This window comes from Labeo rohita, chromosome 12, assembly GCF_022985175.1.
Source record: "Labeo rohita strain BAU-BD-2019 chromosome 12, IGBB_LRoh.1.0, whole genome shotgun sequence".
NCBI lineage: Eukaryota > Metazoa > Chordata > Actinopteri > Cypriniformes > Cyprinidae > Labeo > Labeo rohita.
Window position 1 is genome coordinate 28612720 of NC_066880.1, and position 18066 is coordinate 28630785.

The following is an 18066-nucleotide window of genomic DNA, read 5'->3' on the forward strand; positions in this document are numbered from 1 at the left end:
GCTTTTCCTGCAGTTCCCGGATGTGCACTGCTAAGAGCTGTCGAATTTGAACCACTGAATTTTCGGAAACGAATTTGTAAAGTGAAATAAAATTAACCGAAAATTGTCTGACGAATGTTATTGTTGGAATTATTAAACAAACTGAATATTTTGGAAATGGACTTTGTGAGGTGAATATTAATTATTGAATTTTTAACAATGAAAAAGTTGGTGAAATGTTTCCGATTGAAATATTCACTACTTAAATATACAACCATGTTAAAATGCAGCGCACAAAAATGCAACCCCTGAAAATACAACGCATTAAAATGTAAGCACTGTTAATTGCAATGCATTTTTTTCCCAGTTGTGTAATTCAACAAGTTTTTTATTTCAAATACTTTTGGCATTATTTTTGTTCCATATGGGTATACACAAAGCCGACGGATTAAAAAATGGGTATCCGCAGGTACTGCACTACACCACTAAATATTACCCTACTCAATAGCATTAACACAGGCGTAACTCCATTCAAATCTGGAATGTCTATTTTTCTGTCACAACTTCTCGAACAGGTGAACACACAGACACACACACACAAATGAAATTGTTTGCCTGAAAAACGTATTTAGAACAAGTTCATATTTTAGAAAGTGTAGTTAATATTTGCCTCTTTACTGATTCATCTTATCCACCCGCGACCCACCCGCAAATAATCAGAATGCATTTTTTTTATTACCCGACCCGCGGATATAACCGCCATCCGCGCATCACCAGTGCGCGCACACTCAAAGCGCGATCACAGAACGCGCCTCTCAGTCGGTGTGCGAATACAGAGTTCTCTTTCGCTTTTAATAGGTTCTGTTATTACTACACACATGCTCGTATCGGAGACTGTTCATGTAAATGAAGTCGGTTTTGTCTTAAGTAAACCTGAACAGCTGGGAGAAACACTGATGCGCCAAAATATTTGATCTGTGCGACAGATCTTAAAGCGACAGCAGCGTAAACCTGCAGCAGCCGACCGCGTCAAACAATAATCAAACAACAAAAGAAAAAGAGGCAATCACTCACTGTTCTTGACTGAATCACTTATTAACTGTAATAAGAATTATCTTTAATGTATACAGTGAAGATTTTGCAGTGTTTTATTTTAACATTACTTCATGAAACGTCTGTAGTCTATTTCTGTGATAGCCTTTATATAGACCTACATAAAAAAAAAAGAACTTACAAAAAAACCCCTACAATTCTATTTTAAAAAAAGATTCTATTTAAAAAAATATATTATTTAATTTGTATTTTTGTTTAATATATGTATTAATACTTTTGCTTGTAAGCAATACTTGGAATGTTTACTTGCCTTGAGCTCGAGAATGTTTTACTTACATTGGTTGATTAGTTTTTTCTGTGTTGAAATTATTATTATTTAAACATGGTGGCAGTTTCTAGCTTGAAAGAAGAATAATTTTTCTAACATCTTTGCAGAAACAGTTTTTATGGGTCCAAAGCCATCTTGCGTGTGCATGATTTTCTAATAATTAAATGGCCCATCATCAATTATTACTTAAGTAATGTAATTTATTGTAATTAATGTAACTATAAATGCATTCAAAAATAAAACAGGTGTGAGTTTGCTGTGACGTATGGAAAGTATATGTAGGGCTTTATACACAGTGTGTGTCATTGTAAAGACTAGGTTTATCCCTCACAACCTCATTTTCATTCAAGAAAAAAAAAGTCATATACAACCCAAAACACACACAGCCACAATCCGAAATATAAGAGGTGCTACAAGAGGCTACATGTTTTCTGCTCTTAAGGTCCCATTCACCAAGATACCTACTCCTTTACACCACCCTTGAATTTATACATTTACTACATCGATGAATAAAGTCAAGTCCCGCCCTATAATTTTTCACATTCTAAAACCTGTTTCACTCTAAAATATATCACATTACATAGATCAGCCATAACTTCTGTTGCATGACTTTAAGTTTGCTAAGCAGAGCATGGACACTTATGAGATGTTGTGAAATCAAAAATCAAAATGGCAAGATCCACTAGAGGTTTGCTTTTCTTACATTTCAACTGACATTGCATTTTTCTAGTTGTAATGGTTAAAAACAGGGGGGCCCAAACTCAGTCCAGTCAACACACCTGCCAGGGGGTTTCTAGTATGCCTAGTATAAGCTTGATTAGCTGGTTCAGGTGTGTTTAATTGGGGCTGGAGCTAAAATCTGTAGGACACTGGCCCTCCAGGACCGAGTTTGGGCACCCCTGAATTAAAACAAGGTCAAGATACTGACAGACAGTAGTGTTTCCTTGGACTCGGACGGACTCGACTCGGACTCGGCCCTTTGGGACTTGGACTTGAGTCCGACTCGGCCCAGTTTGGACTCGGACTCGTCTCGGACTCGATTGGTAAAAGACTCGGACTTGACTCGGACTCGACTTAGGTGGACTCGAACCCAACACTACTTTTTGCTAATACATATGAATAAAGATTTTGGTTCTAATACACATTTATTTACTTATTTGTTTATTTTTTTTATTTTCAATTATTTATTGCTTTCATTTTGATCTTATTGAAGTTTTTATCACTTTGACTTCTATTTTTTCAGTATTGTTGGTTGACAAATATATTTATATTTATTTATTTATAATACATATTAATTATATAAAAATTATTTATTTGTAAAACATAAAATATTTAGATATTCTTTTTATTTATTTATTTATTAATACATACAAAATTTAATCGATATATTAAGAAAAAAATTTTTTATTAAGTTATTTATTGCTTTCATTTTAATCTTTTATAAGTCTTTGTCACTTTGACTCTGTTTATACATATTAATTATATATAAATTATTTATTTGTAACATACAATTTCATTATAAAATATTTAGATATACTTGTTTATTTATAATGTTTTATATATGTATTTATTTATTTAATAATACATGTACAGTAAATATTATTAATATTTTTTTTGAATTTCATTTTGATCTTTTATAAATCTTTATCACTTTGACTCCGATTTTTTTCTCAGTATTGCTGGTTGACAAATTTATTTATTTTTATTTGTATAAAATGTAATTCATATATTTAGATATTTATATATAAGCATTTGTTTATTTATTTATTTATTTACAGTACATTTTAATTATATAAATTATTTTTTGTAAAAAATGTTTAGATATTCTTTTTATTTATTTATTTATTTATTTATTAATACATACAAAATTTAATCGATATATTAAGAAATAATTTTTTTGATGAATTTATTTTAAGTTATTTATTGCTTTCATTTTAATCTTTTGTGTCTTTATCACTTTGACTCCTATTTATACATATTAATTATATTTAAATAATTTGTATAATTAGTTTACAAATTTATTTGTAACACATATTATACAATTTTTATTATTAAAATATTTATATATACTCTTTAGGTGATTATTCTATATCATTTATTTATTTATGAGACAATATTTACAATATTATAAAATATTAACAAAATATTAATTAACTGTAAAATATTAAATGACTATTAAATATTAGTTATGTATTTTTACATATGTATTTGTTTATTTATTCATAATACATTTTGTTTTTTTTAATTCTACATATTTTTATGACTTTGACTCCTGATGGTTTTTCAGTTTTGTTGGTTGGCAAAGATATTTATTTATTTATTTATTATAAACAATACATTTTACTTATATATGATTTTTTTTAATAAATATTATAATTCAGACATTTAGATGTAATTTTATTTATAATATTTCATTACATATTTATAATGCATATTACAATATAAAACATGAATTATTAATTAACTGTAAAGTATTAAAACTATTAAATATTAATGATGTATTATATATATATGTGTGTGTGTGTGTGTGTGTGTATGTATTTGTTTATTTAATTATAATACATTTCTAATGCATTGTTGCTTATTTTGATCTTACACTTTGTTTTTATGACAGTTTTGTTGGTTGATGATGAGGAGGAGGAGTTTCCTGAAGACGCTCTCAGTAATCACACAGATATGGTGGATAACGAGCCTGTAGTCAATGAGGCGCGCAGACAGTTCATGAGGTACACATGCATTTTTAATGCCTCTCGCTCTTCCACTTGCTTTGGCTTTGTGACTACTTTTATGAGCACTTCTCCTGATGACAAATTTGGCTCTCGGCAAACACTGCTTTTATTTTTTATGGACTTCATGGTATACAATGCAATTTGCATGTTGTATTTTCAGTTAAAAACCACTTAATATCACATTCAGTGGAACATAAAAAGCCTATAGATGCGTGCATGTTACAGGATTGGTTTAAAAGATTAAAAAATGTACTCTTCTGTCGTTTGTAGGCAGATGAGCATCATGTCTAATGACGTGGAGAACCCGAAGAAAATGTCCCGGCGCCGACGCTGCAGCGAGAGGAAATACCCCGAGTCTCCGACCGAGAAGAAGGAGCCGAAGGTGGAGAAACTCATCCAAGCCGAGACGTCCGAGACCGGTCGGGTTAGTGACTCGAGACTGCCCTCGTCTGGAGGACGAGAACTAAACAAGCACAAACACAACACACAAAACTCTACCTGATGCTGCGCTGTCGAGGACTATAATGGCACATTACACTTACTTTAGTGAAATTTGTCACATACAGTATGAAGTATTATGTATGTTAGACTAACTATTATGTCTAACATCTTAAAGATAAAGCTAAAACAGCAGGAAAATAGGTACATTTAAATACTTCAGATGTCTCACATTCAGCCCTGCTATCAGTTAGTAAGTTAAAAATATTTATTGTCTTTTTTTGATTTATTTATTTGTTTATTCTTTGTTCTTTTTTTTATAAAAAGTCCAATATTCTAAAATATTTATTGACAGACAAAAAAAATATATATTATACAAAATTATATATTGTACAAAAAAATGCAAGGATCCATCCATAGAGATTTTTCTTAATTTTATTTTTTTATTTTGTCTTTGATCATGTCTGGGTTTTAATTTATTTTTTTAATACATTGTAAATATTTTTTATAAGCGAATTATACATTTATTATAATATTTATTATTTATTTTTAAAAAAATTAACGTTTAATTTTTAATGTAACTAATTTTGTCTTTTTTCATTTTTAATGCTATGAAATAACCATAGCCCCATATAATAAAATATTTTTTGTAAGATTTTTTTTTTATTAAACATAAAAAAAAATATAATACCAATCCTGACAGATTGCAAAAACATCACAAAACGAAGGGTTGTGAAATGCATTTGGACTTTTGTTACCATGGATAATAAATAATTAATATATATTAATAATTAAGTATTTATATAATATTTAAATTAAAATATTATTTTTATAATATTTAAATCAAAATGTTGGTAATAGGGGCAATAAATGATTAGGCACTTGCTTTTACCGACTTCTTTTGCCCTATTTCACACCTTATTTTCTGATTTGTAAGAAGTGCTGTTAACATGCAGTATGGTGACGTGAACTAGGCTAGTTATGTATCTAAACAAAGTGGTAGTTGTCTAATCTAGCTAATCAGAGTATGTTGTGATGATGTCTGTGCGTTGTGCGTGTTGCAGGTGAAGTTTAAGGTGTATTGGGAGTATGCGAAGGCCGTCGGGCCGCTCCTGTCGCTCTTCATCTGTTTCCTGTACGCCTGTCAGAGCGCCGCCGCCATCGGAGCAAACTTCTGGCTGAGCGAATGGACGAATGACGAGACGCACAACCGCACAGAGGAGAAAGTGTCCATGAGGGTGGGGGTTTACGCAGCGCTGGGCATTTCACAAGGTACGGTCAAATATGCCAATGCTAACGCTAATCTAATGAGTCTTGTCTGATTCTGTCATTTAACCCACCGCAGAAATACTGACTGAACCACTGGTCATATCATTTCATTCACATTCACCATAAAGGGACAGTTCACCCAAAAATGAAAACAGCTTTGCTGTTTAATCATCATAATATTGTGTCAAACCCAGATGCTGCTTCACTGGAATAAAAAAGGAGAAATTTTGAAGATTCACTCGCTTCTGTTTAATGCCAGTTTATGGTGATTATGTCAAAGTTCAGAAACAGTGTAAAACTTTTCTTAAGCCTAAGAAAAAGACAGAAATTGCTCAAAATCTCGGTTATTCTCCATTCTGCAATTTCAAACTGGCACGTCATGTTAAAAAACTGTTGATTATGTCATATATAACTATGTATTTATTATAATTATAATTACGTTTAATAAATATTAAAATATTGTTAATAATTCATTTGTCTTTTTAATGACAAAAATGCAAGATTAGTTCAGGTTGTAAAAAACGAAAAAAAGTTATATTTATGAATTAGTAATTAATATTAATTAATTCTTAATATTTACAAAAAACATTTTCTTTTACCCTAAAAAAAAATCAAAAACAAAAAAAAAAACATTTATAGCACCCACCCTGACAATTTTGTTTTTTGTTTTCATTTTTATTTAATAAATTTTGTCTTTGTTTTGGCTATAAAATGGCCTGCATCCTATATTATAAATAGTTATTGCTAGGGCTGCAACGATTAATCGAACGATGTCGTAAGGCGCGTTTAGTCAATGAAGCCGGTACGTTGATTAGTAGTAAAGCTCCATCACGTGCGTTCAGCTGGAGCAGCAAGTAATACACAGAGCCGTAAAGCACTGACAAGCTACGCCAAAATCGCGCTCAAAATCGAATTCGATTTTGCGGCCGATTTGGCGTGGCTTGTCAGTGCTTTACGGCTCTGTGTATTACTTGCTCTGTGTACTGAACGCACGTGATGGAGCTTTACTACTAATCAACGTACCGGCTTCATTGACTAAACGCGCCTCACACATCGTTCGATTAATCGTTGCAGCCCTAGTTATTGCATTAACATATTTATCTCAATTTAAAATGTTCATTTTGGGAATTTTGTGTGAGTTTTATCCTATTTTTTTTTTTTTTAAATTTTAGATAAAATAACTAATGTCCCATATTATAAAATATTTACTGAAAGAGAAAAAAATGTTTAAAAATGTATATTAAAAGAGAATATATTTTAAAAGCTATTAATGTGTGCACTCACCTATCTGGAAAATGTGGATTTACCTATTGGTTGAATCAAATGACATTTAAACTGAAAAAACCTTTCTTTCTTTTTTAAAATTAAATATTAAACAATAAATCTTACTGTTTTTTTATTTTGTGAATTTTGTCTTTGTTAATTTTAGTTTTCCTTAACAAAAAATACAGAAAAAAATCTTGAATAAAAAAATACAAACCTCCATGAGTTTTACTGGGGTTGCCAGATGAGTTTAAATACCCCAACAGAGCTTCACATTTTCTGTGCAGGGTGTCACTTTTTTCTTCACAACCTGGCAACCATTTGCATACATTCTTTGTTACACTGCAGAAAAAAGCACCAATGACCTTAAAATAGGAACAAGTGTACGTTTATAAACAAAAAACAGGACAGGTTGAGTAAGTATGATTGCCAAAACTAGGCACATGTGTTTGAAAATGTTTTTAGGTCAGTTTGGACACATTGACCCCCTTGAATACAGCTTTATCGGTGACGATCTTGTCGGAAAAGAGCTGCGTTGAGATTCCTCGAAGTTTCTCCTTTTGCATTCCACTGAAGTCATCTGTCGTTTTTGTGTGAACTCGGCCTGTGTGCGTATTTGTGTTGAGGACTGTGCTCCGGTTTGACTCCTGCTCTGTAGCTCTCCCGTATCCCAGAATCCCTTGCAGGCGTGTGTAGTGTAGTGACGCTGTGCCCCTCCTCTGGTCTCTCTAACACAGGCGTCCTGGTTATGTTTTCCTCCTTTACTCTGGCTCTGGGGAAAATCCAGGCCGCACGCAAGCTGCATCAGGCCCTGCTGGACAACAAATTTCACACGCCCCAGTCTTTCTTTGACACCACCCCCATAGGCCGGATCATCAACCGCTTCTCCAAGGACATTTACGTGATCGACGAGGTCCTCCCGTCCACCACCCTCATGTTCCTGGGCACCTTCTTTGCCTCTCTGTCCACCATGATTGTTATCGTTTGCAGTACTCCCATATTCACGGTGGTCATTGTCCCACTGGCCGTGATTTACTTCTTTGTGCAGGTATCTTTTCCCTTTTGTTGCAGCTCTACACCCGTTCGGGATGAAAGCGGGATAACGTTTGCATTTCAGTTCGCTTTCGAGGAGTATTTGAGCGTGTGCTTTCCAGGATATGGTACAGAGACGTCAGCGTCTGTCTGTCTAATCTGTTTGATTCCTTCCTCTATACTGTTTGTCTGTATGGCTCTGCTCAGAAAGACAGGAAAATCTGATTTTTTTACCGATTTACATTTATTCTGTCAATTGGGACACATCGAAAGTGTGCATTATTGCTCTACACATGTCATTTTTGCTCATACACTGCAAAAAAATGTTTTTCTTAAGATTTTTTAAACATCAATCTGCTTTTAATGCAAGTAAACAACTTTTTTGTTTTATTAAAGACTAGTTTTCCCTTTGAATTAAATTATTTTTTCTGATCTTTAAATTATTAGTATATAATTTATACTTTTTTGTAAGAATAATTTATTATTATATCATTAAGTAACTTTTTGCAGTAATTTATTATCTTTAAAAAAAGCTGTTTTTGCTTTGAATTAAGTTTATTTTTCTGACCACATTGGCCTGTTTATTTATTTATTTATTTATTTATTTATCTGTCTAACTTTTTCCCCTTTTTAATTTTTTTTTTTTTTCTTGTGTTAAGCTTAAACAATTCTTTGTTAAGCAAAGACTTTTGCTATGTAAATGATTTAAGACATGATTTCTTTAAGAATTTTCAGATATTCTGGAAAACGTAAGACATTTTGTGTAATTTTATATATTTTACTAATTAAAAATAATTTTTAAAATTTTCTAATTTATGTAATTACTAGACAAGCAAAGTGACAAAGTCTTGTTTTAAAAATGTATGAAAAATGTATCAAAATTAATTGAGTTTAGTCTTAAAACATGAAAAATCATCTGTCAATTGGGAATAAAATAAAGTAGTTTCTTTAAATTATTATATAATTTATAATTCTGTAATGATTTATTATTATTATTATTATTTTATTATTATATATTCTATCATTCACATTTTTGCAATTATTTATTATTTGTCAGTAGGGTAAAAAATAGTTAAAATATATATATTTTTTACTTTAGTAATTTACTTTATTACTATTTTTTTAATGCTTTGGCTATTACTTTTTCACATTTGATTTTTCAGATTTTTATATATTTTTAATTATAAGATGCATTTTGATTTAAGACTTTGTCTCTTTATTTAGGAATTTTCATTTCATTTAGGAATCCTTTTCGCAGTGTATATAGTAAACAGTAAATGTAAAAAAAAGTAGTTTTAGATGCACGTCAGTGTCTGCACACAGATTTGATGTTGTCACACTCAGACACTCAGCCCTGAAGATCAGATTTTCATGCGGCGTGAGCAAAGCCATGCCTCATGTCTCGTGTCTCATGTCTCGTGTCTCTCAGCGTGTTTGAGAGCTTGTTTCCTGTTGCTCCCTCAGCGCCTGCTGCCCACTTCCTGCTTTGATTTCTGCGGCTGTTTGCTTTCACACTCACACTCATTTATGAGCACAAACCATCACACAAATGCACACAGGGACTCTGGGAGTGTCTGTCCGTCTCTGGTTTGTGTGTCGGTTCGTCGTGCTTCACCAGCGCCCTCTGCTGGTCGCCGAACACATCCACACTTCTTCAGTCAATTCATTATGAGTCACTAAACAGTGCATGTATGAGATTTGAGAGCAATGTGATAGTTCTGTAATAGTTGCATATAAGTCCCTCAGTTGTCCTCAGTGTGAAAAGAAAGGTTGCTGGAAAGGCTCATTGCTCAAAAACACAAAAATGCTGAAAAACCACAGAATTTGTTGGATCCTAAGGATTGTTCTGGGACTCACAAACAAGGGACTTGTGAACAACTATCACAAAACAAAAAAACACAGCTGTGGATCATTCAGGTATAAGACAGTATTAAGAATCAAGCATATGTAAACTTTTGAACAGGGTCATTTTTATAAATTCAACTATTATTTTCTCTTGTGAACTATATGAAAACATCTTTCATGTGAAATATCTTATTCAGGTCAGTACTAAATAAAAAATAGCATGCATTTTGTTCAATCCCCCTTATTTTAGTAAAATAATTAACATTTTGCAGATTCTTCAACTTGATTTCAACTGCATCTAAACCTTCTTAAATCAAGACAAAGAAGCAAAATGACTGAGATATTAAGTCTTGTGTTCTCAAATGTATCCAAATTAAGTGAGTTTTTGCTTAATGTAAGCAAAAAATGGCATAAACTTACTTAATTTTGATACATCTTGAGTCCTTTTGCTTCTCAAATAAATGTTTAAATATTTGTACTGGAAAACAAGACATACACTATACACTACTATTCAGACGTTTGAGGTCAGCAAGATTTTTTAATGTCTTCGAAGTCTCTTCTGCTTACCAAGGCTGCATTTATTTGATCAGAAGTGCAGTAAAATCTGAAATATTATTGCAATTTAAAATATCCATATTCTATGTGAATATCTGTTAAAATGAAATTTATTTCTGTGATCAAACCTGAATTTTCAGCATCATTGCTCCATCAGAAATCATTCATTCTAATATGCCGATTTGCTGCTCAAGAAACATTTCTGATTACTATCAATGTCACATTTTTGTGAGAACTGTGATGTATTTTATATTTCAGGATTCTCTGATGAATAGAAAGTTGACATTATAATCGTCTTTACTGTCACTTTTGATCATTTTAATGCGTCCTTGATGGATAAAAGTATTAGTTTGCCAACCCCAAGCCTTTGAACATTAGCGCATCTTCTATAATGTAAAAAAATGTGAAGCTTATAGTCTTTTCCGACGCTGGATTTCTCACAAGCGCGACAGAAACGCAGCCACAGGCAGACACCAGAGAAACCTGTTTTCTGACTTGCACCCGAGTCTGTTTCTCTCCTAGATGAGCGGGTGTGTTCGCAGACGGGCACAGTGGCAGTCTCTGTCAGTATTTTTCACTCTTGTGCTTGTATGAAGGCGCCGTGAGCGAGCGAGGGCCGACCCCACTAATCCGTGTGTGCTGCCCCCTCAACAGGTGCGCTGATTCTGGCCAACTGTTTACTGTGTCGGGCGTACAGCATGCTGAAGGCGGCCCACTCGACGCACCTCCACATGCTCCACGCCATTCTGAGGGCCCCGCAGGCCTTTTTCGAGGCCACACCCTCTGGGCGGGTCTTGAACCGCTTCAGCAAAGACGTGGACACAATAGACTCTGTCATTCCAGACAATATTGATATCTGGATGCGCACTTTCTGGTACACAGTAAATGTGCTGATCGTATGCTCTGCCCTCACCCCTATGTTCCTCATAGTCATAGTGCCGTTAATGCTGTTCTATTGGTGGGTCCAGGTAAATAGGAACAAGTCTGCTAACTCATTAATACAGCATGCTAACATGTGTTGTTGTTGTTATGTTCTAGCTGCATTATCACTGTCGTAGTGTTGTAGTTTGACACCGTCTGGTTTGGTCATTCGGTTGTAGTGCGCTCAGCGGGTCGACGCTCTGCGAGGTTCGGCTCTCTGATCGGGTAGTCCTGGCTGTTCTTTACCGAAACACCTGCTTGAGTTTCTGGGAACGTACAGTAACAGAGCGTGCTAGAAATCTTTGTGTTTTACATTGAATTCATATTGTGAATGATATTAATAGTATAGTAATTTGAGTGAAAAGTGGTCTTTTTTATTATTGTTGTTGTTCTTGTTATTATTATTATTTATTATTATCATTGCCATTATTAAGAGTATTAATGACAATAATAATAAATTATTGCCATAATTTGTAATTTGTCAAATGATATAATGCTGCTAAAATTATTACAGACAGTTATTACTATTATATCATGTTTACTGTTATTGCAATCATTTATTGTTATTATTATTTAAAAAAAATAATTACTACAGTAATTTTTAAAATTATATGCTATTACTGCTACTAATAATAGTAATGATAATAATAATTATCATTAGGATATAATTTAATATCCTAAAAAAATATTACAATAAATGATGATTATCATTATATAATCAAATGTTATTGCAATTAATTTTTATTCAAAAAATGTAATATTTTTTAGAATAAAATTACTAACAATTATTACTAACAATTATTTTGTAGTAATTTATTAAATTGCATGATACTACTACTAATACAAATTATATTTATTACTGTATCGTTTACTAAAGTATTATTAATTATTATCATTAATATTATTGTTTTATATTTATTATTAATATTAAATGCATTATCATTATTATTATTAATTATTAATAATAATGATCACTTTATCATTATTATTAAAGATTTATTTATCATTTAAAAAAATACATTATTATAGTAAATTATTATGTAATCAACTCTTGCAATAAGTTATTATTAATATTATTATTAATAGTTATGATTAACAGTAGTAATAGTAATAATACATTTTTGCAGCAATTTATTAAATGATGTAATACTGCTACTACTACTAATATTAATTACTTATTAAATATTTAAATATTTATTACTGTGTTATTTACTAAATTATTAATAATCATTATTATTATTATTAATGATAATTATAATACATTTTTAAATTATTATTATTATTATTATTAAGAGTAATAATACATTTTTCCAGTAATTTATTAAATTATACTGATATCTACTACTACTACTTATTGAATTGTATATTAAGTTCTGTTACTAGTACTTCTGATAATTATAATTATTTAATTTAATCAAATATTGCAATAAATGACCATTGTTATTTTTAATATTATGATTAATATATTCAATGCTAAAATTAGTAGAAATAATAATAATACATATAAATATTATTGTTATTATTATTACATTATGGTAATAATGTATTATTATTATTATTATTATTAAATGTGTACGCATTTCTCAGTATTTTGGCATATAGTAAACAGTATTTTCCCAGAAACTTCATGTTCCATATTATCGATTATAATATGAGAATGATCAGTTACTTTTGACAAGTACTGAAGGTGGGTAAAGAACAGCCTTTTGCTGTAGAGTTAGCTTTGCAGGAGTAGAAGTTAATTAATTTGTCTTCTACTGAACTTGGTTTTGAAGTGTTTTGCTGTGCTTCATCTCATCACTTCATCAGTCTATAATCTCCATACTGTATCATTACACTAGCATTCATACTGTACGCTCCTCTAACACTAACAGTGTAGCGTGAAGCTGTCAGCACTTCTAACTTGTACCTAGCATGTAGTTATTTTAATACAATAACTGGGGATGTGAGAGCACAAGAAGAGTCCACAAGTAAGAAGTGGATTTTGTGATCGTGTCCCACTGTTAAAGGAATAGCTGAGCCAAATGTGAAAATCTGGTCTACCTCAGGCCATCCAAGACTAGGATGAGTTTGTTTCTTCATCAGATTTGGAGAAATGTAGCATTACATCACTTGCTCACCAATGGATCCTCTGCAGTGAATGGGTGCCGTCAGAATAAGAATCCAAACAGCTGATAAAAACATCCCAAATAATCCACACCGCTCCAGTCCATCAGTTAATGACTTGTGAAGCCAAAAGCTGTGTGTTTGTAAGAAACAAATCCATCATTAAGACATTTTTAACTACAATACGAGTCCATAATCCATACTAATGCTTCCTCTATTGAAAACGTGGCCTGGTCTGAATCAGGAGAGAAATCTGCACAGATCAAGTGCAAAACAAGCCAAAACAGCTCTTTTGACTGGATTTTGATGTGAGTGGTGTGGATTACTTGCGGATTATTGTGATGTTTTTATCAGCTGTTTGGAATCTCATTCTGACGGCACCCATTCACTACAAAGGATCCATTGGTGAGCAAGTGATGGAATGCTACATTTCTCCAAATATGATGAAGAAACAAACTCATCGACATCTCGGATAGGGTGAGCACATCTTCAGTCAATTTTTATTTTTGGGTGAGCTATTCCTTTCACTTGCTACTAATATTTAGGCTACTAACAACGTAGTGTTAAAATCTGCTTAACCAATCAGATCCTAATTACAGGTAGATGATAAAACAGCATTTCGGTGATTACAAAAATAGCTTGTAACATCTAATACTGTATAATAATGATAATGATGTTTTTATAAGATGATAGTGTTTCAGAAGTTTATGGGCGTCTGGTGTTATTTCATTAGGCCTGAACAGTCATTCTACTGTGATTCTCAAGATGTTTTAGGTACTAAACCTCCAATCTCTCATTGCTTAATTGCAACTTGGTCATGCATGTCTTTTAATTTCACATACAGCCTCTCTCTTATGTATTGCTTAGGCTACGCATGGTGCAAACTGGCTTTCTATATCTTCTGTGATGATTGTGTGAATCACTTGCTGCATGCAACCAAAACATCAAATGCATTCTGTTAAATTTTCATTAAACTCAGGAATGCACAAAGCCAAACCAAACACTACAACATTATGATAGTGTTTGATCCCATTGATATTTGATCCCTTAGTGTGAACATTGTTTTGAAATATTTGAATGTTGAGAGTAATTCATATTGTGTGTTTGGAAATATTGTTTGAGAACTAAAAGTGAGGATTCTAGAAACTACACAAAGTTAAATTTGCACGTTAAAAATGATGTTATGTTATGGATTTGTCTGAATGAAGGAATGTTTGAATTATCTAGAATTGCATGCATTTTTTGCATAAATGTAAATTTATGCTTCATCTTCTGTTTTGCTGTCTTTTTAAAAGACTGTTTTTGAAGGAAATTATTCATCAAGAATGCATTTAACATCAGAAGTGACAGTAAAGACATTTATAATGTTACAAAAGATTGCTATATCAAATAAACGCTGTTCTTTTGAACTTTATGTTCATCAAAGTCCTGAAAAATAACAAATATATTGCAGTTTTCACAAAAATATGAAGCAACACAATAATAATTAAAAATGTATCTTGAGCAGCAAATCAGCATATTAGAATGATTTCTGAAGAATCATGTGACACTGAAGACTGGAGTAATGATGCTGAAAATGCAGCTTTGATTACAGAAATAAATTACATTTTAACATATATTCACACTGAAAATGGCTATTTCAAATTGTTATAATATTTCACATTTTTACTGTATTTTTGATCAAATTAATGCAGCCTTGGTGAAAAACATAATAAAAAAAAACCTTACAGACTGTATTCTGCATAAGACAAAAGAGTAGTTACCATTAATATTTGCATTGAAGGACAACTTGAAAATGATTATATAGAAGCTTTTGGCCACAATAAAATAACTGAATTCATTTTGTGGACATTTCACTTGTTAAAAATCATTCAATTAATGGTTTAGTTAGTAGTAAACTTACCAAACATTCTTCTAGAGTTCAGACAAACCTGCAATATTACTGTAGGTCATTGTACATGATTGCATTACAGTTCATTTTAAAGCATAATTTGAATTGAAAAGACCAGTGTTTTCTGAATCCTCGCTCATTTGTATATTCATGAATAATTAAGTTTCCTGTTTTATGCTATATATCTGATGTTGTTCTCTGTTGTCGTAATAGCAGACTGTTTATTCCTCTCCCTGATTTCCTCCGTAGAGATTTTATGTAGCCACGTCTCGGCAGCTTAAGAGACTGGAGTCTGTCAGTAGGTCTCCTATATATTCTCATTTTTCGGAGACCATCACAGGCACTAGCGTGATCCGCGCCTACGGGCGAAACACTGCCTTTGTTCTCATGAGCGATACGAAAGTGGATGAGAACCAAAAGAGTTACTACCCTGGTATTGTTTCCAACAGGTAGGTTTGGTCTCGCTCTCGTTTGGATGCATGCGTTTCCTCATGCATGTTTTTATTCCTTGTCGCCTACTTCACAGAATATAACAACAGTTGCTTTTTTTGGAGAAATGTCCTTCTGAAATTCAGATTGGAGCATTTCTCAATCGTGCGAGTCCTAATGGTGTTGTGTTTGGATGCACGCAGGTGGTTGGGGGTTCGCATCGAATTTATCGGCAATTGCATTGTGCTGTTTGCTGCTTTGTTTGCTGTGATCTGGAAGGACGATCTCAGCCCCGGATTGGTCGGTCTGTCTGTGTCATATGCTCTACAGGTAAAGTCACACTCATTATGTACTGTATAATCACAAGTCATGTGTGCGATCAAACATGTACCTTTAGACAAACATGTTTTCCAAAGCCACATTTATTAGATCAAAAATACAGTGAAAATTGTGAAATATTATTATAAATCAAAACAAATGTTTTCTATGTACATATATAGTAAATTGTAATTTATTCCTGTGATGCAAAGACGAATTTCCAGCATCATTACTCTAGTCTTCAGTGTCACATGATCCTTCAGTAATCATTCTAATATGCTAAATCATGTGACACGAGGACTGGAGTAATGATGCTAAAAATTCAGCTTTGATCACAGGAATAAATTACATTTTAATATATGTTTACATAGAAAATATAGCTCATAATATTTTACAATTTTTAATGCTTTTACTGTATTTTTTAAGCAAATAAATGCAGACTTAGAGAGCAGATGAACATGAAAAACAATAAAAATCTTAATTATTACAAACTTTTGACTGGTAGTGTATGCATTTAACAGATTCTTTTATCCAAAGCAATACAATGGCGTGTTTATTACAAAGATAGATTATGAGACAAGCTGGAGCAGAAGAGAAATGCAATTTTTTTTTATGCGAATATATCACTAAAAATGCCTGAATTCTGCATCAACACTTGTTGCTTCTACTGAAAAGGTCACTATGTCTCTAAACTGGATGGTGAGGATGACCTCTGACCTCGAGAGCAACATAGTAGCGGTGGAGAGAGTGAAAGAGTATTCAGAGACGCAGACGGAGGTATACAGTAGAATATAATTCACAATCATGTAATCATTTTCTTAGGAGTAAGAGATCATTTGCTTGAGCAAGATGTTTAAATATGACTGAAAATCGAATTACAGGCTCCATGGACAGTGAAGGACAAAGAGCCTCCTCCAGACTGGCCTCCGAAGGGAAACGTGGAGTTCGTAGACTACAGCGTGAGGTATCGCGAGGGGCTGGATCTGGTGCTGAGGAACATCTCGCTGAAGGTCAAAGGAGGAGAGAAGGTGAGGGGCGTCATCATAGAGTTGGCCTCATTGAACTGCATTAGTTTTGGTTTTGTTTACATTTTGAGTAGGTTTTTTTTTTATAATAAATAATAAATCCTCAATAGACAAACAGATTAAAATCAAGTCCATTTAGAATATTGCCAAGACTGTTGTTTCATCCAGTATACAGTAAAATGTTAAAAGACACAATAGTGCATTATGATAATCATGTGTTTTTTTTTCATATCACAGTAATTGCAAAAGCTTTTGTTGAAGTATTGAATTAAATAACAGAAACATAAGTGCTTTCCTCTTAATAACAAGTTTAATAACAAAAAGGCCTTTATACATTTTATGTACTGTTTTATTGCAAAGCAAACAAGTGTTTTAAACAGTTTAAAGTGCAAAAGAATATAACTTTATAAGCAAAATATAGAATCAGGATAAAAAGGTAATTGCGAAAAAATCAGAATTAGTTGGTTTTATTGCATAATTGATTTTTGTTTTTTTGCAAATTTGAGGGTTTTTTTAATCATAGTACATATACAGCTTTTATATCAGATTTGCATGCTTGTATCTTGCATTATTTTGAGTTTAAACCTCATAATTAGGAATTTATTCTCAGAATTGCACATTTAAATCTTGCAATTTTGAGTTTATGTCTCATAACTATGACCTTTTGTCTCCGAATTGCACGTTCATATCTTGCGATTTTGAGTTTATGTCTCACAAATAGGACTCTTTTCTCAGAATTGCAATAAAAGAAGTCAGAATTGTGAGATGAGTCACAGTGAGAGTCACAATCACCTTTTTTGTATCTTGCATTATTTTGAGTTTATACCTCATAATTATGACTTTTTTTTCTCAGAATTGTGCATTTAAATCTTGCAGTTTTGAACT

The 18066-nt window shown here is 32.4% G+C and overlaps 1 protein-coding gene across 7 annotated transcripts in view; it reads left to right on the forward strand.

Moving 5' to 3' along the window:
- The window catches only part of abcc3 (ATP-binding cassette, sub-family C (CFTR/MRP), member 3), a 90352-nt gene that overhangs the window by 64391 nt on the left and 7895 nt on the right, over positions 1-18066 (forward strand). The window contains exons 20-27 of one of the 7 annotated variants that reach the window (XM_051123801.1): positions 3975-4086; positions 4360-4513; positions 5592-5799; positions 11146-11459; positions 15659-15858; positions 16042-16168; positions 16832-16933; positions 17038-17184. In XM_051123801.1, the coding sequence (XP_050979758.1) occupies positions 3975-4086; positions 4360-4513; positions 5592-5799; positions 11146-11459; positions 15659-15858; positions 16042-16168; positions 16832-16933; positions 17038-17184 (1364 nt within the window). Of the gene's footprint in view, positions 1-3974; positions 4087-4359; positions 4514-5591; positions 5800-7796; positions 8108-11145; positions 11460-15658; positions 16169-16831; positions 16934-17037; positions 17185-18066 lie in introns of those variants that run through there. The other 6 variants (XM_051123802.1, XM_051123807.1, XM_051123803.1 and 3 more) reach the window with 6 other exon arrangements.